Source organism: Portunus trituberculatus, chromosome 37, assembly GCF_017591435.1.
Source record: "Portunus trituberculatus isolate SZX2019 chromosome 37, ASM1759143v1, whole genome shotgun sequence".
NCBI lineage: Eukaryota > Metazoa > Arthropoda > Malacostraca > Decapoda > Portunidae > Portunus > Portunus trituberculatus.
This window is the reverse complement of record NC_059291.1, coordinates 29,407,264-29,431,227: the sequence shown is the minus strand read 5'-3', so window position 1 is coordinate 29,431,227 and position 23,964 is coordinate 29,407,264. Positions and strand designations below refer to the sequence as shown.

Below are 23,964 nucleotides of genomic sequence, written 5' to 3'. Positions count from 1 at the left end.
AGAAAAGGAAGAATTAGTGAGAGATACGGTGGACAAAAAGAAGTGTACAGTATGGTTATATATGGACTAGAAGAAAAAAAGAACCCACTGAAATTTGTGAGGGAGAATGAGGAGAAAGAAATGGTTAAGGAAATTATCTCCATAGTGCAAGATAAAGAACAGAATCTTGATAAAGAAATAGAAGAAATATATAGACTGGGTAAATATAGTGAGGGAACCAAAAGACCTCTAAAAGTCAAAATGAGATTGCAAGTAGGGATAGAAGAAATATTAGCTATGAATGGAAAGGTGGCTGAAAAGGCAGAATATAAACATATCAGGATAAAGAGAGTGATAAACCAGGTAGAAAGGGAAAGAGAGAGAGAGAACTGAGGAGTGAAGCTAAGGAAAAAAAAACAGAGGAATGACAGAGAATGAAAAGAAGTTTTACTGGAGTATGTTCCTGAATATAGAGTAAAAAAGAGGAGACACACCTGGTATAATGCTATATGTGCAAAAGCTAAAAAGTGCAAGGATGCATCATGGAAAAAATTAAGAAGGCAACGTAATGAAATAAGTATGAAGCAGTATAAAGAGGAATGAAATGAATACATTAGGATAAGAAGGGAGGAGGAGAGAAACTGTGAAAAGGATGTAGTGAAGAGATGTGAAAAAGAACCCAAGCTTTTTTATAAGTATATAAATGGTAAAATGACAAACAGAGTTGATTAAGGGGAATACGATATACGAAACATCGGAAAAAATTAGTGAACTTATGAATGAGAGCTTTAAATCAGCATTTAATGAAGAGGGAGAATTTATAAAGCCAATCAACCCAGTGGCACAGGAAGGATTAAGAGACATCATGGTAAGAAAACAGAAAATTAGAGAATTGCTAGAAAAGGTGGATGTGAGGAAGGCAATGGGACCAGATGGTGTGTCAGGATGGACACTAAGTGAATGTAGTGAGCAACTGGTAGAACCAATTTGGAATATAGTGAACAACTCTTTAAGGGAATGGAACAAAGGAATGGAAAAGAGGCAATACAGTCCCATTATACAAAGGAAAACAATGACTGAGCCCCTAAATTATAGACCAGTGTCACTAACCAGTGTGGTGGGTAAGATCTGTGAAGCTGATATCAAAGAAAAATGGTTGGAATATCTGGAGAGAAATGAAATCATTAGTAACTCCCAATTTGGTTTTAGAAAAGGAAGATCATGTATAACAAACTCACTAAGCTTTTATACAAGAGTAATAGATGAAGTACAAGGAAGAGATGGATGGGTGGATGCAGTGTATCTAGATATTAAAATGGCTTTTGACAGAGTACAACACAGAAACCTCCTATGGAAAATAGAACACATGGGCAGAATTAAGGGAAATATCTTAAATTGGATGACAGATTACTTAACAGATAGGGAAATGAGGACAGTGATAAGAGATACACCATCAAGCTGGAGCACTGTAACCAGTGGCGTACCACAGGGTTCAGTGTTGGCACCAATAATATTCCAAATATATGTCAACGATATACAAGAGGGTTTGAGTAGCTACATAAATTTGTTTGCAGATGATGCCAAGCTTTTGAGAGTTATAAAAAACCAAAATGATTGTATGGAATTACAGAAAGATATTGATAAGATCTGGAGATGGAGCCAGAAGTGGAAATTAGAATTTAATACTAAGAAATGCCATGTAATGGAAATGGGTAAAAGTAATAGAAGACCTACATGGGAATATAAAATGGGAGAAGAGATTATAATGAAAAGAAGAGAAGAGAAAGACCTGGGAGTGATTATACAAGACACCCTGACTCCAGAAATACATATAAATAGATTATTTGCTTCAACATACAAGACACAAATGAACATCAGGGTAGCATTCAATTACATGGATAAAAGTATGATGAAAAAGATATTAACCACTATGATAAAACCTAGACTAGAATATGTAGCAGTGGTATGATCGTCATATAGGCAGAAAGATATAAAAAAACTAGAAAGGATACAGTGGAACCATGCATGTTTTGGGATCCTAGAGGTCTCCAAGCGCACGGGTTCGAATCCTGTCCACGGTCCGAGAGTAGGTTGGGCTTCAAGAAACTAGGCAAGGTTTCCTAGCGGGTGGGCTTTAAGATAGGAGGTACCCTAAAAAGTATCCCCTTTAGCCCATAAATTCCCGTGAAAAGCCTACATGGTATAAAAAAAAAAAGGGCTGCTACAAAGATGGTTCCTGAAATAAAAGATCTTCCCTATGAAGAAAGACTGAAGGAGATGGAGCTACCAACTTCGAAGGATAGATGGGAAAGAGAAGACCTAATAACGATGTATAAGTTAGTAAACCGTATGGAGAAGATAGATAGACAAGACCTGGTATTGACGGAGCAGGGAGACAGACAAACAAAAGGACATTCCAAGAAAATCATGAAAAGTTAGTGTCATAGAAATATCAAGAAGTTCAATTTTCCACATAGGACTATAGACATCTGGAATGGATTAAGTGAAGAGATTGTAACAGCAGAAAGTGTGCACAAATTTAAGAAGTTAGACAAATGTAGATATGGAGACAGGTCACTATGAGCCCCGCTCGAACCCTATAACATACAACTAGGTAAATACACACACACACTTACACACACCTTGTAATGATGTACAGTAATTATCATGCTCAGTTCACAACAGAGAAGGCTTGGGTTTGTGTCCCGGGGCATGGTGGGCCAAATGGGTGAGCCTCTTAATGTTCACTTATCAGCAAGTGAAATACAGGAAGTAACCCAAGTGACTGTGCCTTGCAGTCCTGGTGTGTATTATGTGAGTGGTCTCAGTCTTATCCAGAGAACAGTCATGTTCTGTGTAGGACATTGGCTGGTTAGGTGACCAGCAGATTACTGTAAGTTAATGACACACACAGCTATGAAGATCTCTCTGTCCTTGCTAGGCTTCAAGGTCACAGTTCCTCAGCTCAGGCCTTGTGCTTGCTCTCTGCAAGGTGAATAAAGGCTGATGTGTGAAGGCTGTCTATGAAGGATAAGGTGTCTGAAATTTATTTTGAACATTAAAATGATTTCTAGACTATCATCATTGTTTTCAAACAAATATTTACAAGACTGGAATATTACCATTGTGATATTTACTTTTCACCGTTTTCCTTTACAGATTTAAGGAGAAAATTGTGAGGCCAATCCTGAAGAATCACTTTCAGAGAGATGAATTTCTTGGGAGGATAAATGAGATTGTATACTTTGTTCCCTTTTCAAGACAAGAACTCTTGAAACTCGTGAAAGCTGAGTTAGATAAGTGGGCTAAGCAGGTAACTACCATACTAATGTTAGAAGTGAATGTACTTATACCATTTATTACGGAACTTTTTGTATTATTTTTTTTTATATTTATTTCTCATAGTAGCTTGTGAGTTTGGTTCATCAAAAGAAAGCTAATATAGTTACTTTTCATCTTGTAATCAAGAATTGACACTTAAAAAAATAATATTTCAGCATATTTAGTGTGTGTGACCTTTTATTGAAGTTCATTTATAGGTATTACATTTAAAGATGCATTTTGTATTGATTATTAATGTATGTATGTCATGTTTCAGGCAAAGGCAAAGCACAACATTGAGCTCAAATGGGATCCCATGGTGCTTGATGTCCTGGCAGATGGCTACAATGTGTATTATGGGGCTCGCTCCATCAAGCATGAGGTGTGTGTGTGTGTGTGTGTGTGTGTGTGTGTGTGTGTCTGTTTGTGGTTTTGTCTTCCTTACAACACTGAGAAGTTCTTCCTCATACAATCTACACTGAAATTCAATGCATGTTATACCAACATGCATAATTTCTTTTAATTTCCATCATTTCGTAGTCAACACTTCTGTATTATTTCTGTATTTTATTTAATTGCTTTTCTTAGTGACTCTAAAGTCTATGTAGTAAACCAACAAACAAACAAGGTTTGCATTTTTATTTTATTATTTTTTTCTTATGTAGGGAAGAGGGCCAGCTATAAAGTGGAAAAGTGTCAGTCAAAATTAGGGATCAAATGCCTTGATACCTCCCTCTTAAAAGAAGAGAAGTTGTAGGAAGTCAGAAATACAGATGCAGAGAGGGAGTTCCAGAGTTTACCAGTGAAAGGTATGAATGATTGAGAGTACTGGTTAAATCTTGCATTAGAGAGTTGGACAGAATAGGGATGAGAGGAAAGAGAAAGCCTTGTGCAGCAAGGCCACAGGAGGAGGGAAGGCATGCAGTTAGCAAGATCAGTAGAACAGTTAGCATGAAAATAGCGATGAAGGATAGAAAGAGATGCAACATTTCGGCAGTGAGAAAGAGGCTGAAGACAGTTAGTCAGAGGAGGGGAGTTGATGAGATGAAAAGCTTTTGATTCCACCCTATCTAGTAAAACTGTGACTGGCACTCCTTAAACATGCGAAGAGTACTCCTTACAGGGGCGGATAAGGCCCTTATACAGAGTAAGCAGTTGGAGGGGTGAGAAAAACTGGCGGAGACGCCTCAGAACACCAACTTCATAGGAGCTGTTTTAGCAAGAGATGAGATGTGAAGTTTCCAGTTAAGATTATGAGTAAAGGACAGACTGAGGATATTCATTGTGGAAGAGGGAGACAGTTGAGTGTCATTGAAGAAGAGGGGATAGTTGTCTGGAAGGTTGTGTCGAGTTGATAGATGGAGGAATTGAGTTTTTGAGGCATTGAAAACTACTAGATTTTCTCTGCCCCAATCGGAAATCTTAGAAAGATCGGAAGTCAGGCGTTCTGTGGCGTCCCTGCGAGATCTGTTGACTTCCTGAAGGGTTGGATGTCTCTAAAAGGGCATGGAAAGATGTTAGGTGGTATCATCAGCGTAGGAGTGGATAGGGCATGAAGTCTGGTTAAGGTCATTAATGAATAATAGAAAGAGAGTGGGTGACAGGACAGAACCCTGAGGAACACCACTATTAAAAGATTTAGGAGAAGAACAGTGGCTGTCTACCACAGCAGCAATAGAACTGTCGGAAAGAAAACTTGAGATAAAGATGCAGAGAGAAGGATATAAGCCGTAGGAGGGCAGTTTTGAAATCAAAGCTTTATGCCAGACTCTATCAAAAGCTTTTGATATGTCTAACGCAACAGCAAAAGTTTCACCGAAATCTCTAAAAGAGGATGACCAAGACTCAGTAAGGAAAGCCAGAAGATCACCAGTAGAGCGACCTTGACGGAAGCCATACTGGCGATCAGACAGAAGATTGTGAAGTGACAGATGTTTGAGAATCTTCCTATTCAGGATAGATTAAAAACTTTAGACAAGCAAGAGATTAAAGCTATAGGACGGTAGTTTGAGGGTTAGAACGGTCACCCTTTTAGGAACAGGCTGAATGTAGGCAAACTTCCAGCAGGAAGGAAAGGTAGAAGTCGATAGACAAAGTTGGAAGAGTTTGGCCAGGCAAGGTGCAAGCACGGAAGCACAGTTTTTGAGAACAATAGGAGGGACCCCATCAGGTCCATAAGCCTTCCGAGGGTTTAGGCCAGCGAGGGCATGGAAAACATCATTACGAAGAATTTTAATTGTAGACATGAAATAGTCAGAGGGAGGAGGAGAGGAGGACAAGCCCAGAATCATCCAAGGTGTTGTGAGAAAAGGTTTGAGAGAAGAGTTCGAGATGGAAGAGATGGCAATGGTGCCATCAGGATGAAATAAAGGAGGAAAGATGAAGAAGTGAAGTTATTTGAGATGTTTTGGCTACATGCCAGAAGTCTCGAAGGGAGTTTGAGTTTGAAAGATTTTACATTTTCTACTTATGAAGGAGTGTTTGGCAAGTTGAAGAACAGACTTGGCATGATTCCAGGCAGAGATACAAAGTGCGTGAGATTCAGGAGATGGAAGGCTCAAGTACCTTTTGTAGGCAACCTCTCTATCATGTATAGGATAAGAACAGGCTGGGTTAAACCAGGATTTAGAAAGTTTAGGTTGAGAAAAAGAATGAGGAATGTACACCTCCATGCCAGACACTATCACCTCTATTATGTGTTCAGCACAAATAGATGGGTCTCTGACATGGAAGCAGTAATCATTCCTGGGAAAATCATTATAGGAGGAGCCCAATGGAGATGAAAAGGTGACAGCATAAGCAGAAGGATTAGAGGTGAGGAACAGAGAAAAAATGTTGGGTGTGTCCCCAAGATGGTCAGGAATACGAATAGGGTGTTGCATCAGTTGTTTTAGGTCATGGAGGATAGCAAAGTTGAAGGCTAGTTTACCAGGATGGTCAGTGAAGGGAGATGAAAGCCAAAGCTGGTGGTGAACATTGAAATCTCCAAGAATGGAAATCTCAGCGAAAGGGTAGAGGGACAGAATGTGCTCCACTTTGGAAGTTAAGTAGTCAAAGAATTTACTATAGTCAGAAGAGTTAGGGAGAGATAAACAGCACAGATGAATTTAGTTTGAGAGTGACTGTTAAGTCGAAGCCAGATGGTGGAAAACTCGGAAGATTCAAGAGCGTGGGCACGAGAGCAAGTTAAGTCGTTGCGTACATAGACGCAACATCCAGCTTTGGAATGAAAATGAGAATAGAGAAAGTAGGAGGGAACAGAGAAGGGGCTACTGTCAGTTGCCTCAGACAGCTGTGTTTTGATGAGGAAAAGATGAGGTTTAGTAGAGGAGAGATGGTGTTCTACAGATTGAAAATTAGATCTAAGACTGCGAATGTTGCAGAAGTTAATGTAGAAAAAGTTGAGGGAGGTGTCAAGGCATTTGTTGTCGTCACTGAGAGAGGCATCCAACCTGGGGACATTTTTGGTCCCCTCCCCAGAAGGAGGCTCCGAGGCATGGAGTAGATTCCTCGCAACATCTGCATATGTAGACATCTTATGCAGTGCGAAAGTGTCATTTGAGGTATATGTTATGATGATTCACATATTTTTGGGTGGTGATATATACGAGGGAAATAACTTGCCAATTTTCAAAATTCTTATAATACTACATTCACCCAGTCACAGAGCTGATTGGCAGGAAGCATCATTACTTTGGAAGATCTGTATTTGTGTCTGTAAAGTAAGATTATGCATACCTTGCTGACAGATACATGTATTCTGTCATTTTTTTCCTTCCCTGTCCAAGATCAGAATTTTGCTTTATACAAATTAATTGCTCCTGCATTAAAGCACAGTGATTTTCTGTACAGATCTGTACATCATTGTACCTTCTCCTATTTATTTATCTCAAGAAAGCCAACTTAACTGTGTATTTCTTGTTAATGAAGTGTTAATAGTTGTGGTGTGTTGGTTCAGGTTGAGCGGCGTCTGGTGAACCAGCTGGCCATGGCATACGAATGTGGCCATATCACCCATGGTTGCACAGTTCTAGTGTATACAGTCCTGCCCACATCAGAGGAGGAGAAAGCCAAGCTGCAAGATTCCCCAGCACCAATCAAGATTCGTGTTAAAAAGGAAGGAATGGATAAGTTTACTGATTTTGACCCAAGTGAACAGTTGAAATCGCACGAAGATTAATTATATGAATTATATGAATTCTTTTTTATGTAGTTGCAGATTTGTGAATTTCATGTGCAGAAGGTACTGTACATCTAGCCAGACAAAATATTATGGTTATATGATATTCAGAACTAGATGGTGGTTGAAAAGGCATAAGATAAAACTTTAAAAAATATGTATAAATAAGTAAAAGAAATATATGCTAAATTAAATAATTCTTGTAGGAAAGTAAGGTATCAGAAACAGGAAGCAGTTATTTCATGCCAAATGCTAACACTAGTCTGATACTTATATTCCAGTCTAGAAAAGAGGTTGTAGCTGTAAGTGGATAACCCAAGCCTGCATGAGCCCTGTTAAGCCCTAATCAGAAAGACCAGGGAGCACAGAGGCAGTCAGGAGAGTGGGTGAAGGTTAGTATGCTGCCTCTTTTTCTACCTCAGTTGTGTCTTGGTTCTTCATTGCCTCATGGTTATGGATATCTATCATAGCACAGTAAAGCATGATGTGTATCCTGTTAAGGATCGTTAAGGATTGGTAACAAAAATAATTTAACTGTATATATGGCTGTGTACGTATTTTTTGAATATTTATTAAAAGAGAAAAAAATATGTGATGGTTTATATATCCATGATAATACTGTGTGGGATGAACAATTTACAAAACAAAATCCAGGTAGACACTTGTTTTGATTACACACATACATACATTTAACTGTTATGCAAGAGATGTTATAAATAATTTTAAGATGTGTATTTCAGCAAAATTATGTCTGCAGGATTCATGTGCCAAAATCATGAAGCAGACTTGACTCTTGTCAGTGGTATTGTACTTGAAGTAACCATTGATGGAGGTCTTGTCCAGGACTCTATAGGATTCACAAGAGTGAGGTTAGTAGCATTACAATATAAAGTTGGGAAAGTAGTCGTGATGGTGGTTGGGAAGGCAGTAGAGTAGAAGTTATTGTGTTGCATTGTCAGTTTTTGCTCTCCATACCTTGCATTTGTGATATAAGGGAGTGTGCCGATTATAAATTACATGCCCTGCCATGAGCCTGTCTGAGTGGTAGTGTGTGCTGTTGTGTTCCTTGCTGTTTCACAGCTTGGTAAATTGTGTGATTGGTAGGACTAGGTTTCAGGCTCAAGGTCAATAATATTGATTCTTATTTTACCCTCTCTTTCATTGAATGTTCAAAATAACTTTTCTTTACTTTTTTTTCACCACTTTATTTGCAAGAACTCGCTTTCTTTTCATTTGCATATCCCATCTTTCTTTTATATCCAAAACAATTAGTTGTTCTTGTTGAACTTTTCATCCTGTTACCTAACACTATCTACGCTCCTTTTATCTTTTTTTTCCCCGGCTCATTCTCTTTTCCATACTAAGATGTTTATCGTCTTTTCTCTTAATATAGTCTCTTTTGGCAATATAGTATATTCTTTTGCAGTGTCTTTTCTTTCTCTGCACCAGCCACTCACAGATATACATTTTCCACTCTTCCATAAATATTTCTGTATTCATTTGTTGTAGTCACAGAACCTTTTTGACACATTACCTTTTATAACTTGTTTTTTCTCCAACTGCCACTCTAGTTTCTTTGCTCTTGCATAACTTCCTCCCTTGCTACTTAGCTATCCATTCACTAGCTAACACCTAAACTTACCTTCCTTTTATCATTCTCCTACCATAATTTTGTGTAGCTCTTAGTTGATTTTAACTCAAACAATGGCATGACCTGAATCTTTTAATACTATTACTCCCATAATTTGGCATCCAACATCCTTCTCATTGTCTTATCCACTACTATATAATTAATCAAACTTTCTGCTAACTACTTTCATCCATCTTTTACCTGTTGATCAACATCCTGAAGTGTTTGCCAGGAATAACTTTATTTTTTATTTTCTATACATGCCCACCATTTCATCAATCTTACCCTATCAATTTACATTTTTTTCCATCACACTTGTCAAATAATTTTTAGCCTTTTCATTCATATTTCCCATAAAGATTTTACTCCTGATCTTCCTGGAATACTCATGCATAGCATTCTAAAAAAATTTATCTCCTTTTTCCACTTTTTACCTATACTGCCACATTCACTGAAATTCAAACATTTCATGTTTCCTCAGGATGAAATGGAGTCCTTTGCTTGTAGCCATTTTGTCCTTTGTACAAGCTGTCAGCTGGCATAGTGTTCTTTCCAGAAGGATACAGGCCATGAGACTTATTTATAATACTGCTGCAATTTTATAATTCATGCCAATAAAATTCACCAAAAACAGCTAAAAATAAATGAATAAAACTTAAAACTTCATGTTATCAGATTGTGACAGAAAGCCTCTCACCAGAGTGTAGTAACAAGGTGCATCTCACACAGGTGAGGATAGGCTGGCCTATCCTGTTAGTATGACAATAATGAAGGAAGTTTGAAAGATGTTAGTTGGTCTATTTCAATGTTGTATTACATACTTTCAATCAACAGTTTTGCTGTTGTTCATTCGTTCTCAATATTGACAAATTTATGACTAATGGGAGGAGTCAGACAAATCTGATTACATACTAAACTGTATTCACATATAAAAATACAAGAATTATGACTATTTGTGTTATCTTACATAATGTATGCTTGTAAATGTTCAATATTTAACAAGACCTTACTTAGTCCCCCTCATAGTTGTACATATCATCCTGTCAATGAAGCTACATAAATTAATTATATATTATAAATTACAAAATCATGGGGAAAAAAAAATTTAGGCAGTTCACTTTTGATACAAAACTAGCATTTATATTCATGTATCTGACTGACATATGTCTATATAATGTCTTACCTCCTCATTTTATGTTTTGGTTATTTTTATCAAATAGCAGGAAATGTGGTGACTGTTCCTTCGTTCAGGCTGACTAGAAAGAATGTCACCAGATCATAACTCCCCTGTCATCCCTATCATATACTAGTTGCCAATCATGTATGACTTAAGCAACTGAACAAATATCACACACCTCAGGCTCACAACTTTTATTTCAAATCTTTCATCTGTTTCAACTTATACCCTGATCATGTGCATTTTCCTCTGCTCTTTGTAGCATCTTCTGTAAATATCTACATACAGTTAGAATTGATTTTAAGAATGGAATTGCAAATTATTAAACTGAAGAAAAGCTCATGTCATGTAAGGCTTGTGCTGCAGAATGAGACACCAATCAGTCCATTGGGATACTCACATACAAATCAAATGACCATTTTAATGCTGGATGTGAGTTCAAATTTTATTAATGATTACATCATACTCAAAGTTTCTTTCATAAACTACATTTTATTCAAGTAGACTGATTTTCACCAACATAAACAGATCACATTTGCTGGCATATGAATAACTATCTTCTACATACACAAGCCCTAGACATCAATAACGTAGCAACAATTATGGACTTATGCGGGCTATATGAATTTTCTTGAATTCATGAATAATAGTAATCATGAACCTGGGAGGAGAGGAAAGGAATCCCTTTAAGTGTCTCACTGTCACCTTGCTTCTCTGCTCGAGAGGAGGGTGGATATGAGTCTGTTCTTCTTGGGCAACCTATGCAGAGAATCCCACATATCACCTGTAAAGGAAGGATCTTGTTTCAAGAGTAGAACTTGCATGTTTTACTACAATAATATACTTTTTTTTACACATTCCATTACGACTCTGGTATGAAGAGAATGAACATGTTCATTACAAATACTAGTGCTCCTAAAGGCAGGTTCACACTGGCTAAGATGTGATATAGAATACCATGAACCAACACTGGATGCTTGTCATGTAAGTATTCATACTGTGAGCAATAACAAGCTATGCTATGCACCTTGTTCTCCAAGGGGAGTAATCAAGTGGCAAATAATGGCATGCCCTTGTTAACCTGAGTGTCTCACAAGTTACTCAGGATGTGCAAACATCAGTCAAGGTATGTCTGAAAAAAATGCAGGGGTGGCAACAAGCAAGACACATGAGCTGCAATCATACACATATGAGCATAACATTGCACTATAGCAATTGGAAGTCCCACAGTTTTGCACTGTGCCCACTGTTTTGATGCTATGCACCTAGCATAGCATCACAACCGTTGTGGACTCACTTTAATGGAGCTGTAAAATAACGGGAAAGAAAAAAGAAATTAAGTCCCTTTACTTACTTAGGGACCCGGAGAGAGATTCTGTCTGAAGTGCCACAAGGATAGTCTGTGCCAGTCTGTTGAGTGCCAAATCTATGGCCTCCTCATCAGCCATTTGATTATTGGTATTGCTACTATTGCTGCTCCTGATCCGTTCACTTACAGCATCCACCACTGATGTCACGTGCTTTGGACACAACACCTAAGGAAAGAGAGATTGTTCATCAGTCACAACAACCTTAGCACACTTGTCAAATTGGATTTGTGAATTCACGATTAATGGTGAACTGCATGTGTCTGTAATGAATTTTTAACCAAGCAAACAACAGTTCTTTATTATTTAACTTTGTAATCTAACTTTGCTGATTGCAAAGACTAACATTAGTGAATACATAACAGCAATAATCTTGTGACAGGGCATTTATATAATAATTTCATAAAATATTGCAACACATTTCATGTAGATTATGAAGTAAATTATAAATAATAAAAATAACTAATCAAAGGATATTTGAGCATTAAATAGATAATTAGTTCAAACTAATGGTCCATGAAACTCACCTGTTTTTGTGTCATGCGTGCCCTAACAGAGGGAACATTCTGAAGTGTTTGCAAGATAGAGAGGTGTAGTTGGGAGTAGACATCATTGCTGGTATCTGATAAAGGGGGTGGCTTAAAGGAGACAGGAGGGGATGAGGATGTGGAAGAGGAGGGAGGAGGTGAAGAGGAAGATGGGGATGGACCAATTGTGGCTTTTTCAAGTTCCGTCTCTGTCTTCATCATCTTGACCTTGCGCTTCAGAGTTTCAGAGGAGTCATTTGTCTGCTCGAAGAAAGGTGCCTCAACACACCACCTGCCAATCAAATGTTGAAGAATGAGGTCTTACAGAAAGGCATGCAGTAAGACACTGAGGTAGAGCAGCCAATCTAGTAGGAGACCAGTGAAGCACAGGAATATTGGTAATGATGAAGCACATGAGGATGGGAAGGGGGGAGAGAGAGAGAGAGAGAGAGAGAGAGAGAGAGAGAGAGAGAGAGAGAGAGAGCAGCCAATCTAGTAGGAGACCAGTGAGCACAGGAATATTGGTAATGATGAAGAGAGAGAGAGAGAGAGAGAGAGAGAGAGAGAGAGAGAGAGAGAGAGAGAGAGAGAGAGAGAGAGAGAGAGAGAGAGAGAATGGAAAAAAAAAAAAAAAAAAAAAATAGACTAACAAAAACAAATAAAAAAAAATATGGTAGTTAAGGAGGCATCTAAGTATATATGAATATATCTTTATTCCAATGCAATTTGCCAAAGTATCTATGCTTTAATATTACACACAATAATACAGTGGTACCTTGGGATGTGTTTTTTGAGATACGAGCTATGATTTAGTCCATTTTTTTTGTTTTGAGATACAAGCAAAATTCTCACGATACAAATTGTGCTTAGAGATGTTGCCGCTGGTCAGCAGCTCGGCGCATTGGTCCAGCCTCAGCTGAGCTAATATCTATGTGTTTCTCGTGGATCTTGTGCATTGTAACTGTTCTTTCATAATTTTGACACTATTTACTTACTTTTTTTTTATTTAAATTAAGTGCAGTTTTGATTTATGTTTAATGTTTACGTGTGAATGGTGCTTGCATCCCTTCCTTCCTTCCTCCTCTTCTCCTCCTCCTCCTCCATTCAGCACCATTAGCTGAAAATGTCTGTCTCCAAGGTGAGAACACTAAATATAAATAAACTTATGCTTTAATTAATATATTTTTATGCATTGATAAAGTATGCATGTGTATGTAACTGAAAAGTCAAACAAATATTTCCCATCTCCGCCTATCTCCTCTACCAATGCTTATCACCGAAGGGGGAAACTATGTAAACAATCTATGGCTGCAGTGGTGTGGCCTCTAACCCCCCCACCTACACTCACTCACTCACTCTCTCTCTCTCTCTCTCTCTCTCTCTCTGCTTAAAACTTGATTTATTCTATGAATAATGTTTATAGGATCATCAACAAACTCTTTTGTGATTAATAGAGCAGCTAGTCTTCTGTGGGTGGCTATATTTGTACACTCCAGCTGATTGACTGATGCAAGTGAGGGTGAGGATGCAGTAGGGTAACTTCCTGTGGAATGCACCCCTCCAATATAAATACACTTTATAAAAGTAGTTTAATATTTATATTCTCTCGTTATGTTTTATTATGTTTCTATACAATAATTATTATTTATAAATATCTGTTTCTGCTTAAAAACATGTAAAAAAATTCGGGCATTCTTTTTTGGGGAGGATGGAATGGATTGGTGACATTTCAATGCATTTCAATGGAAAAAATTGTTTTGAGATACGAGCTCTGTCACGAAACTAATTAAATTTATATCTTGAGGTACTACTGTAATCCCAACATCCACTACAGTGTAGTATAGTCACTCAGCTTTAAGGCCCACATACACTAGGGGCGAGCAAGCACACGATGTTGCTTCAACATGTTAAAAATAGTAGTTTTCAATAGCACGCTTCTGGCTGGCAGTTACAACTAAATTTGAATGAACTGAGATGCTATCCTGTACTTCATAGAAATTCTGAAGGAACACCCTTGGATATAGAATGTAAAACGCAAGGGAAAAAATAATAAATAAATAAATAAAAATAAATAAATAAATGAATAAATAAAAAACATGAGAAATACAAATTTGGAAACAATCAAAACAACTGACTGTTCGTGGCGGTGCAACATCCTTCCCCTGTCAAGGTGAAATGGGTAACTGATAGGGTGCAACATAGCCCATAGTGTATAAGAGACATTGCAATGTAAAAAGGCAAGAAAAAAGAGACAGAGTAATAAAATTGGAAACTCACAACTCTCTCCTATTACATAATTGTTCTCATTATGAGACCAGGCAGAAGTGGAAGGAATAATTACATTCTCCTGAACACGAATGTGGATGCTTTATCTAGGCCAGTTCCACTTTGGGACATCAGTCTTATAAATACATGGATCAATAATTAGACTACTTTCCAAAATACAAACAAACTTACTTCATTAGAGGTGCCAATGGAGGTACTGCTGTCATAGGGAGAGAGACACCAGGGAGAGAGTTGGTGAGGGGAACCAGGGCCAGGTGTGGTGGCAGGCCTGGTGTGCCCTTCAGCCACCACACTATTGTGCTCACCAAGGCATCAGGAGGACGCTCACACATCTCACCACTGCCTGAAAGTGTTAATGAGGTTAGCCTATAATCTTTCCAGTCACAACATTCATTATCACTGTCACTCAAAAACCAACTCTTGACAGATATGACATCAGAGTGAATGCCTCAATATTAGAAAGTATTTTTATACCTCCATAAGCAAAGATTGGTTGATAAAAAAAAAAAAAAAAAAAAAAAAAAAAAACTAAGACAACACATTTGAATATTAGAAATATAGATTATGTATCATTAAGATTTATTGCAGAATTCAATATTTCATGACAAATGTTATAACAATATTATTGGCTTTGCAAAAATTTGATAAGGGAACAATACAATGTCACTCGTAAGCACTCTGATTACAACAGTGATACATAAGTGGGTACAAATATTTCTGTGTCAGCAGCTAAAGCATGCAGCCTCATTCTGGCTGCTGAATGAACACTCAGAATACAAGCAGTAACATTCTGTACATTGGTTTCCAAACAGTCTTACCTGGTGCCCCCTTTATGGACTTGGAATTCCAAGAACTAAATAATCAGTTATACATCCAAAACACGCAAGAAGTGTTAATTTAATATAATACATGCTGGGATAACTGATATAATTATACTCTGCATGTACAGTATGTAAGGACAGAAAGTACTTGTTCTTGATTTTTTTTTTTAATAGCCTATATATTTAAGGGAAAAATAAAAAGAGTGTTAAAGCTGCCACAGTGTGTTTGAAATTCTGGAATAAAATGTTTTCTGAAAGAATTAGGTTTATTTTTGACTCACACTTTCAGTTTTCCTATCACTAAATAATGTAGAACTAAGAAAACCTTACCTACCTATTTTGGCATAGAGTTGGGAAAGTGTGGTGATGAGGTTTGCAGTGAAGAGTGGAGCCATGGTAGGCATTGCTCTGAGGGCTGCAGCAAAGTGTGGTGGGGCTGATGGTGTTAGTTGGAAGTAATCTTGTACCAGTCCTCGACACACCTCACCACTAAACCCACTGAGGCAACACACTTGCTGGTAATGATAGAGTTGAGTGTGTATTTGGATTTTTAGGTTTTTAGCGTCACTCATTATACTCATCAAGCTTTCAACATAGGATTCTAGTCTGCCTTTTTTTTTTTTTTTTCCAATTTAAGATATGTAGTAGTTCTCTATGATGAGGGGCTTCCATTTTGGAATGAACACAAGATAAACTAACTAAACTATCAGAAATATCTAATGTTTGGTTCTCACAAAGATTTTTCTCCTAAGAAGTTACAATTTATATCTGCCTTTCCTATTAAATCAGTGTACATATCTCATCTGACAGCAGAAGAAATGCTCATATAGATTCACCAAGGACACAAACAACATATACAAAAATTTATTTGTAAAAACAAAATAATCAACACTCAACACTTACTTGCATCCACACAGCTGTGGCCTCCAGAACAGACACATTGTGGGTTGCGATGGCCAAAGACACCAAGGCCGAGAGGATACGCAGTTTGTGTGCAGTGCGAGGGTCATGGGAAGATGGGTGGAAGAGAGTAATAAAGAGGGAATTGCGGGAAGCTGTGTCCACCATCTTGCCCAAGTGCTGGCTCAGTTCTCGCACCACCACAAGCTCCTCCACAGGCCCAATAGCCTGCCAGGAGACAACAGGAAGGAAAATTTTACTTCTACAGTAAGTCAGTTTAAGTAGAAATGTGATTAATTTAGGGGGCGTACATTTTGAGAGTGAAGCATGAGCATTTATTATTTGTCATGCAAGTTATCAGGAAGAGCACATTTAGCTGAAGAAGATGAGCTTTGGCAGATGAGGTGTGTATATGTGTGGTGGTGAGGTAGAAAACAGTCCTGTGCAGTGATCTGAGATGGCAAACCCTGCGATTCAAATTTTATAATCCAGTGAATGATGATGTGCTATATTGAATGTTAATGGTACCTAACAGATCTTACAGGACACAAAAGAGCTGAGGACTTACCCTTATCTTGGAGGAGGAGTCACAGTAGCAGAACACAAACTGGTCCATGATGTGTTGCTGCAGCTCATGGTGAAGGGGAACATGTGGCATATGAAGCACTTCCTCTGATGGAGAGAAGCTGTTCATCTACCAGTCCAGCAAGATTTCTCGTCAAGTCAAGGCATTTTAAGTGTATTAATCTCTCACTGGCAGTCTTAATCCTTTGCTATAATGCACATCAATCTTGTCTTTTATGAGCTTTAGTAGCAAGAAACTAAAAATTATCACCTAATCAATGAACTGGGAAAATACAGATAAAACTTCTTAATTTTGAAATTACCTATATAAATACATAATATATTGCTCTTAAACTCTAGAAGTAGAGATGAAATAACACAAATGGCAAAATTTTCCATTATCTTTAATGGAAAGTCTAGTTATAACCAACATGATGCACAGAGTTGTCAAGAAAAGCATGACTCACCGAGCTGATAGAGTCCCTTCCTCACACATGATGGGAAGTCACTCCGTTTCAGCTCACTCAAGTCAATGGACATGTTCCTGAGGACAAAACCACTCAAATTAGACACTAAAGATAAAAATATATAGAAATGTAATGAAAATGACAGAATTTGAAGGATTATATACCTCTCCTTTTTTATCTTGTTTAGTATTACATTATTTTTTTTTAATATAGGAGGGGAACCAGCCAAGAGCATCTGAAAAAAAAAAAAAAAAAAACACTGAAGTACCAGTCCCCGAACAGGTCAAAAGAGTTACCCAAATGTAGTGTAGGCCGGGGTGAACCAGGCCACTCCTCAAAAATTTATGAAAAATTTGAAAATTGAAAAAAGTGAATACTGGGCTTGAAAGCCCACTTCTTTTTTTGGTTCTGACTGAAAACTTATGGTTCCTAGAGCGTCCCTAAAAAAAGTGTTTTTCTAAGTTGCAAAATTTTTGTATATATATATATATATATATATATATATATATATATATATATATATATATATATATATATATATATATATATATATATATATAAAATCGGAAAGTACACTAAATTTTGTTGAATTTTTATAAAAATTGCAGGTCATATAGATAATTCTCTGTTCTTTTGCATGTTTTAATAAAAAAATATAAATTCTTTTAAATTTTGCTATAGGCACTTCAATGAGTGGCCCGATTCACCCCGGTGTATTTTTTATACTGGGGTGTATTGGGCCACCACACTTTCATTATGTTTTTGCTAAATTAAAGCTTCATAATGTTTTCTTTTTAGTTATAACAATCATTAAACTTCCTCCTCACACCACTGATGTACTACAACCTCTTAATGTTTGCTATTTTAAGCCTTTGAAGACCAGGTTGGATGCCACTACTGCCAAATGGTAAGCAGCAAACTATGCTCGGAAAATTACCAAAGGGGAATTCGTACATTTGGTGGGCAAGGTTTGGGATGAATGTTTCAGTCTCCCAAATATAAAAATGGCATTTAAAAAGACTGGTTTATATCCACCTGACCGCAGTGTTTATCCAGTGAAAACATTCAACCCAGATCTGTATAAATTATGCAAAAGTGTCCAGACATCTTCAGAGCCAGTCCAGAAACCAGCAACTCCAAAGAAGGTCAGTCCTCCCAGAGAGATGATTTCCCCTTCAACCTCTTTTGAGCTGTTTTCATGCTGTCTGCTCTTCTGAACTTGCTAACTGTGCGGCCTCGCTGCACAAGACTCTCTACTTCTTCTCATCCCTATTCTGTCCATCTTCCTAATGCAAGAGTTAACCAGTATCTTCACTCCTTCATTCCCTACACTGGTAAACTCTGGAACTCTCTACCTGTGTCTGTATTTCCACCTGCCTATGACTTAAACTCTTTCAAAAGAGGAGTGTCAAGCGTTAACTGGACCCTTTAGATTTTTTGTTTTTTTCTACTTTCTTCTTAACAGGGCCTGGCAACAGCGGATTTTTTTTTTCCAACACTTTGTTTGCCCTTGGCCAGTGCCCTTGTAATGTAAAAAAAAAAAAAAAAAAAAAAGATAATGGCAGATGTTTTCAGAAAGCCCTACCCAACCACTAGTGGTACACCGCAGACAATGGCAAGAAGAAAAATAGATGTCCATAGTCGTGTCATAATGCACGATGAGTTCTTAGAAGCAGTTGAGGAGAAAGAAAAGATGATCCTTGAAAAGAAGAAGAAAGCAGAAGAAAAACAAAGAAACAGAACCACAAGAAAAAGGAAAAAAGTTTCATCTGGGGAAGATGTTGATGACTTTCTGGAAGAGTTTGAAGAAGAGACTGTAGAAAAGAAAAGGAAAGCACCAGAAGAAAGGACATCAAGGAAAAGATTCTGCAACAGCACTCCACTAAAGGAGCTATTGAACAGCAGTCATTCTTCAATCAGCAGTATAAAGGACACAGACGAAGATGAAGAAATTGAAGGTGTTGCAATGTTTAATGTTCGGAAGTACAGTGGAATACAGAAAAAGAGAGAAATAGAAGAAAATGGTCACTAGGGGGTGGATTATGGAAAAGCATATATTAGACGTGTGATTATGTGTGGCAAAGACTCCTTGAAAATGAAGTTTTTGGAAAGAAAACCAAATGACACATATGACAGGCTGAAAAGGGATGATGTTGATGACTCTGTTGATGTGAAATATGTGTTTTGTGGACCCATAAAGCTTCTGGGCACAACACCTTATCAGATTTGAGGTGTGGATGTGGCCTATAAGAACCATAAAAATCTAAAACATATTCAGAGAGAGAGAGAGAGAGAGAGAGAGAGAGAGAGAGAGAGAGAGAGAGAGAGAGAGAGAGAGAGAGAGAGAGAGAGAGAGAGAGAGAGAGAGATAAGTGAAAAGAAAAAGTAAAATACATAATGGATACTGAAAAAAACATTAAAACTTTAGTGGCCCAAAGGATGGCCCAATTCACCCTAAAGGTTGGCCCCATTCACCCCAGGACTTTGGCATAGAGTAGGCCACTTATTTATGTTAATAACTACTATAATGATAATCAAAATTATTATTTTCTTTCAGGGAATATGTATCACATAGTAAGGTACCTTCACAAAAATTTTAAATTGATTTGGCTGATTTGTGTAGATTTTATAATAAAAGATGTAAAAAGTGGCTTGTAATTACCCCAGTCTACGCTATGGGAAAAATGTCTTGAAACCTTCCTCTAAAATGAGTTCAAGCTATCAGAAGGTGAAAATATTTAAGCAAGCAAGGAGTTCATAAGTTTGCCAGAGAAAGGAATGAATAACTGAGAGTACTGGTGTTAGGGAGGTAGACGGAGTATGGATGAAAGAAAGAAAGTTTTGTGGTTAACTTTTGTGTTAGACAGGTGGACAGAGTATGGATGATAGGCTGCGGGAGGAGGGCAGGCATACAGTTAGCAAGATCAAAAGAGCAATTGGCAAGAAAATTGTAATAGAAAATAGCAAGAGATGCAACATTATGGTGGTGAGAAAGATTGAAGATAGTCAGTCAGAGTGAGAAAGATTGAAGACAGTCAGTCAAAGGAGAGGAGTTGAGAGAAAAAGCTTTTGATTCCACCCTGTCTAAAGAAGCTGTATGAGTGGAATCCTAACATACATGTGTACATGTTGTACAGAGTTTGCAGCTGCTGAGGGTGGTGGTAGTGAGAAAACTGCCGGAGACAACCCAGAACGCCTAATTTCATAGTAGTTGTTGTTACCGTTTAGTATTAGTCCTTGTCAGTAACCCATGACACGACTACATGACGTGGTAGTATAATATTAAAAACTATGTTTATGAAGTGTATTTGTGTGCAATTGGCTATTACTGACATGTATTGGTGCTTTTGAAAATGAATGCATCTCACCGGAAACAGTTAGGTTAGGTTAGATTAAGTTTGCTTTAGTTTAGTTGGTCGGGGAAAATCAGAATCGACCAAATTTAGCACTTCCTATAAAAACGGTCAAAGGAAACAAACAGCCATGTTTGGCAAAGGAAGGACCTGTTGTAAATTTTCAACGAAGTTGTTTTATCTAGAGATGAGATGTGAAGTTCCTGGTTTTAAATATATATGAATGACAGACTGAGAATGTGGATAGTTGACTGTCAATGAAAAAAAAGGGATAGGTAGTTGACTGGTAGGTTGTGTCGAGGTGATAGACAGAGGAACTGAGCTTTTGAGGCACTGAACAATAGTCTGCCCTAATATGAAAATTTAAAGAGATCAAAAGTTATAATGTTCCGTGACTTCCCCGCGTGTTCATATCAATTACTCTGAAAACGTTCTATTGCTTCTTTACCTCCTGAACATATCAACCCGTAGCACAGGGAACATTTTGAGACTTCCTTGCTCCTTGCTTGGTCTCTGCGTAGTGATAACCTATCTGCGAGGTATCTATCCCATGTTCTGTTAACTATCTCGAGCACTTAGTTTTGGGTTCACTAACTCCTACCAGCTTGTTCATTCCCTTAAAAGTATGATTCGGACAGTACCTGAACTCTCCTGGTCGGTCTGTTGTTGTTGTGCCGCAGCCGCTGCCACTTTGCAGGGAGGCTGGCGATAAAGACGCGAGTGTGAGTGTTGCCTTGATCATTTAGTAGGTGTTGTTTCCTCCTCAGCTTTAATGGCAAGCATCGAATGACTGGTTTGTTAATAACTGGAGTGCGCGTCTGCTTCAAGAAATGATACAATTCAGAGCGGAAAATTTTGAAAGCGAAATTGGTTGTAATCTACAGAGAGAGAGAGAGAGAGAGAGAGAGAGAGAGTGGGAAGGGAGACCCCACCCCCAGTCTTTATTAATGAGTTTGTTTTTTAGTCATGTTATTTATTTATTTATTTGTTGTTTAGTTTAGTTATGCATGGAAAAGTTACTACTTAATATTTACAAATGAGTTTAATTTTAATACCATTGCTGAGAGAGAGAGAGAGAGAGAGAGAGAGAACAGGGTGACGAGAAGCAGAGGACCAGGTAGCAGTTCCCATATTTTTTCTATTTTCTCAGTTCTAGGGATAATTAGGAATATTTTAAGGTGCTACAATTACTCTCAGATTTTCAAAGAATACGTGAGTGGCGTGTGAGTGGAAGTATTATGTGGTGATATGAGCGAGTTAAGTTGTATGTGTTGTCAGGTAAGGGAGTGTGTTGCCAATGTTGTTTCGAAGCTTCAGTGAATTTTTTTATTTATTTATTTATTTATTTATTTTTACTTTTCATGTGTATTTCCTTGGTTTTCTTTATTTTTCTTTATAGTTTCTTTGTTTTTATATCTTGTGTTTTGTTTTCATGTTTCAATCGTAACCTAACCTAACAAGCTATTAGTGATTATCTCTCTCTCTCTCTCTCTCTCTCTCTCTCTCTCTGTGTTTTGTTTTGTTTTCACCATATACAATAACACATTATCTTATAGAAAAATTCCCATATTGTCTACTACTACTACTACTACTACTACTACTACTACTACTACTACTACTACTACTACTACTACTATTTCTACGGTATGGGGCAAAATTTTTTATTATTATTTTGTCAGAGGTATTGATTAAGTGAGAGGTGAAGCTGGGAGAGGGTATAAGGAGAGCGAGTGAAAGTGAGGAAACGTGTTTTTATTTAGGAGAGGGAGACTAGTGTGGTTGGGAGAGGGACGAAAGATGAGTCTGCATGGGAGAGTCAGTGAGTCAGAGCTGGCGAGAGTAGAGGGAAGTGTTCTGTCGGAAGGATCAAGATTTCTTATAATTTTTTAAATGCATTTGGTTGTGTTTTGAGTGTTTTTATCAGCGTGTGTGTGTGTGTGTGTGTGTGTGTGTGTGTGTGTGCGTGCGCTTACAGCTTTTACTACCTAGCCCCTATAGTGCTGGCGAGTGGCGATAGCGGGAGACGAGCGGGAGCTATTGTAATTAAACCATCCTTTATTCAACTTCCTTAATGCAATGATAAAAATATATTATTCTTTTTCTTAACTTTTAATGAATAACCATAATAAAATGACCACAATACAAGGAAACTCGCAAATATAATGATGAATATATATATATGTCTACCATTCAGTGTTGGCATGACTTAGTTAATATTTCTTTGATTTCTTTCAATTGTCTCGTTTTTATCTTTCATTATTCCTTTCTCTTCCTCCTCCTCCTCCTCCTCCTCCTCCTATTCCTCTTCCTCCTCCTCCTCCTTTCTTTTCTCTTTCACCGCCTATATTTATTACCTCCTCTCTGCACCGCTTCCCTCTCTTCCTTATACCTATTAAAACTTTTTGTTATACAAGTGGATGGATACATTGACAGCTACAATGATAAGGACTTGTAATTTAGTTTGACATGTTTGTGCCTTATTATATTTAACTTTCGTGTATAGCATATTAAGGTGAAGAAATGTATTGTGGGTTGTCCAGCCTCGGCCAGTGCGCCCAGCCACTGGCCGAAGAGAGAGAAAAGCGGGCCGATCGGCAGAACAGTACGTGTTCCCAAATTAAAAATTTTTCTTATGCTTTTTAAAATAACATCGACTGAAATTCTATATTTAGCATAAGTCTTAGCAGAAGAACTGTTTAGCATAATTTTAGCATAATTCTGCTATGTTTGGAATAATTTTAGCTCATTTGTTACTTAGAAACTCCAAAGCTGGTGATGTAAATGCTTTTGCTCTCACTCATCCTCTTACCTGGAGAGAGAGAGAGAGAGAGAGAGAGAGAGAGAGAGAGAGAGAGAGAGAGAGATTAAATTTTATATATATATATATATATATATATATATATATATATATATATATATATATATATATATATATATATATATATATATATATATCAGTGTAGCCAGGAAGTAAATTCTCTTTACGGCAGACGAGGTTAAATGCAAGAGCAACCTCAGCATTGTCTATTTTCTGGTTAGTCCACTTGAGAAAAGAGAGTTAGACAAATTGAAAAAAAAAAAACTAACTAGAAAACAGACAATGTTGAGGTTGCTCTTGCATTTAACCTCGTCTGCATAAAGAAAATATACATACATATATATATATATATATATATATATATATATATATATATATATATATATATATATATATATATTTATTTATTTATTTATTTAATTATTTATTTATTTATTTATTTATTTATTTATCTATCTATCTATCTATCTTTTAGTACCCCTATCCAAACATCTACCGCCAAATAAATGGTATACAGGTATGGATAACAAATAAATAAATGGAAGGCACCTACGTACTGTCGGTTCCCTACTTG

General features: G+C 37.3%; 2 protein-coding genes across 3 annotated transcripts in view; one reads left to right on the top strand and one right to left on the bottom strand.

Annotated features, from left to right (window-relative positions):
• The window catches only part of LOC123513970 (caseinolytic peptidase B protein homolog), a 16,737-nt gene extending 8,667 nt beyond the window's left edge, over nt 1-8,070 (top strand). Inside the window, exons 5-7 of the mRNA XM_045271485.1 lie at nt 3,139-3,292; nt 3,578-3,682; nt 7,259-8,070. Coding sequence (XP_045127420.1) covers nt 3,139-3,292; nt 3,578-3,682; nt 7,259-7,480 — 481 coding nt within the window. The 3' untranslated portion in view covers nt 7,481-8,070. The remainder of the gene's footprint in view (nt 1-3,138; nt 3,293-3,577; nt 3,683-7,258) is intronic.
• Nucleotides 8,071-9,332: 1,262 nt separating this feature from the next.
• On the bottom strand, nt 9,333-21,413 carry LOC123513971 (uncharacterized protein C7orf26-like). Of its 2 annotated transcripts, none has more exons than XM_045271486.1 (9): nt 21,214-21,413; nt 17,220-17,296; nt 16,757-16,860; nt 16,192-16,416; nt 15,623-15,803; nt 14,639-14,810; nt 12,182-12,473; nt 11,642-11,822; nt 9,333-11,071 (listed from the first exon to the last, which is right to left on the bottom strand). In XM_045271486.1, exons 1-9 carry the CDS (start codon nt 21,312-21,314, stop codon nt 10,989-10,991), a joined length of 1,416 nt encoding a protein of 471 aa, XP_045127421.1. In that variant the 5' UTR covers nt 21,315-21,413; the 3' UTR covers nt 9,333-10,988. The 2 variants fall into 2 exon arrangements, with proteins under 2 accessions (XP_045127421.1, XP_045127422.1); XM_045271487.1 differs by lacking the exon at nt 21,214-21,413 and adding an exon at nt 21,021-21,115.
• Nucleotides 21,414-23,964: the final 2,551 nt, after the last annotated feature.

Coding starts and splice junctions, on each gene's coding strand:
- LOC123513971 (XM_045271486.1), bottom strand. CDS start 21,314: ATGATCAAGGCAACACTCACACTCGCGTCTTTATCGCCAGCCTCCCTG. Junction 12,474..14,638: donor CCATTGGCACCTCTAATGAA/GTAAGTTTGTTT, acceptor TTTGATTGGCAG/GTGGTGTGTTGAGGCACCTT. Junction 11,072..11,641: donor ATCTCTCTCCGGGTCCCTAA/GTAAGTAAAGGG, acceptor CTTCCTTTACAG/GTGATATGTGGGATTCTCTG.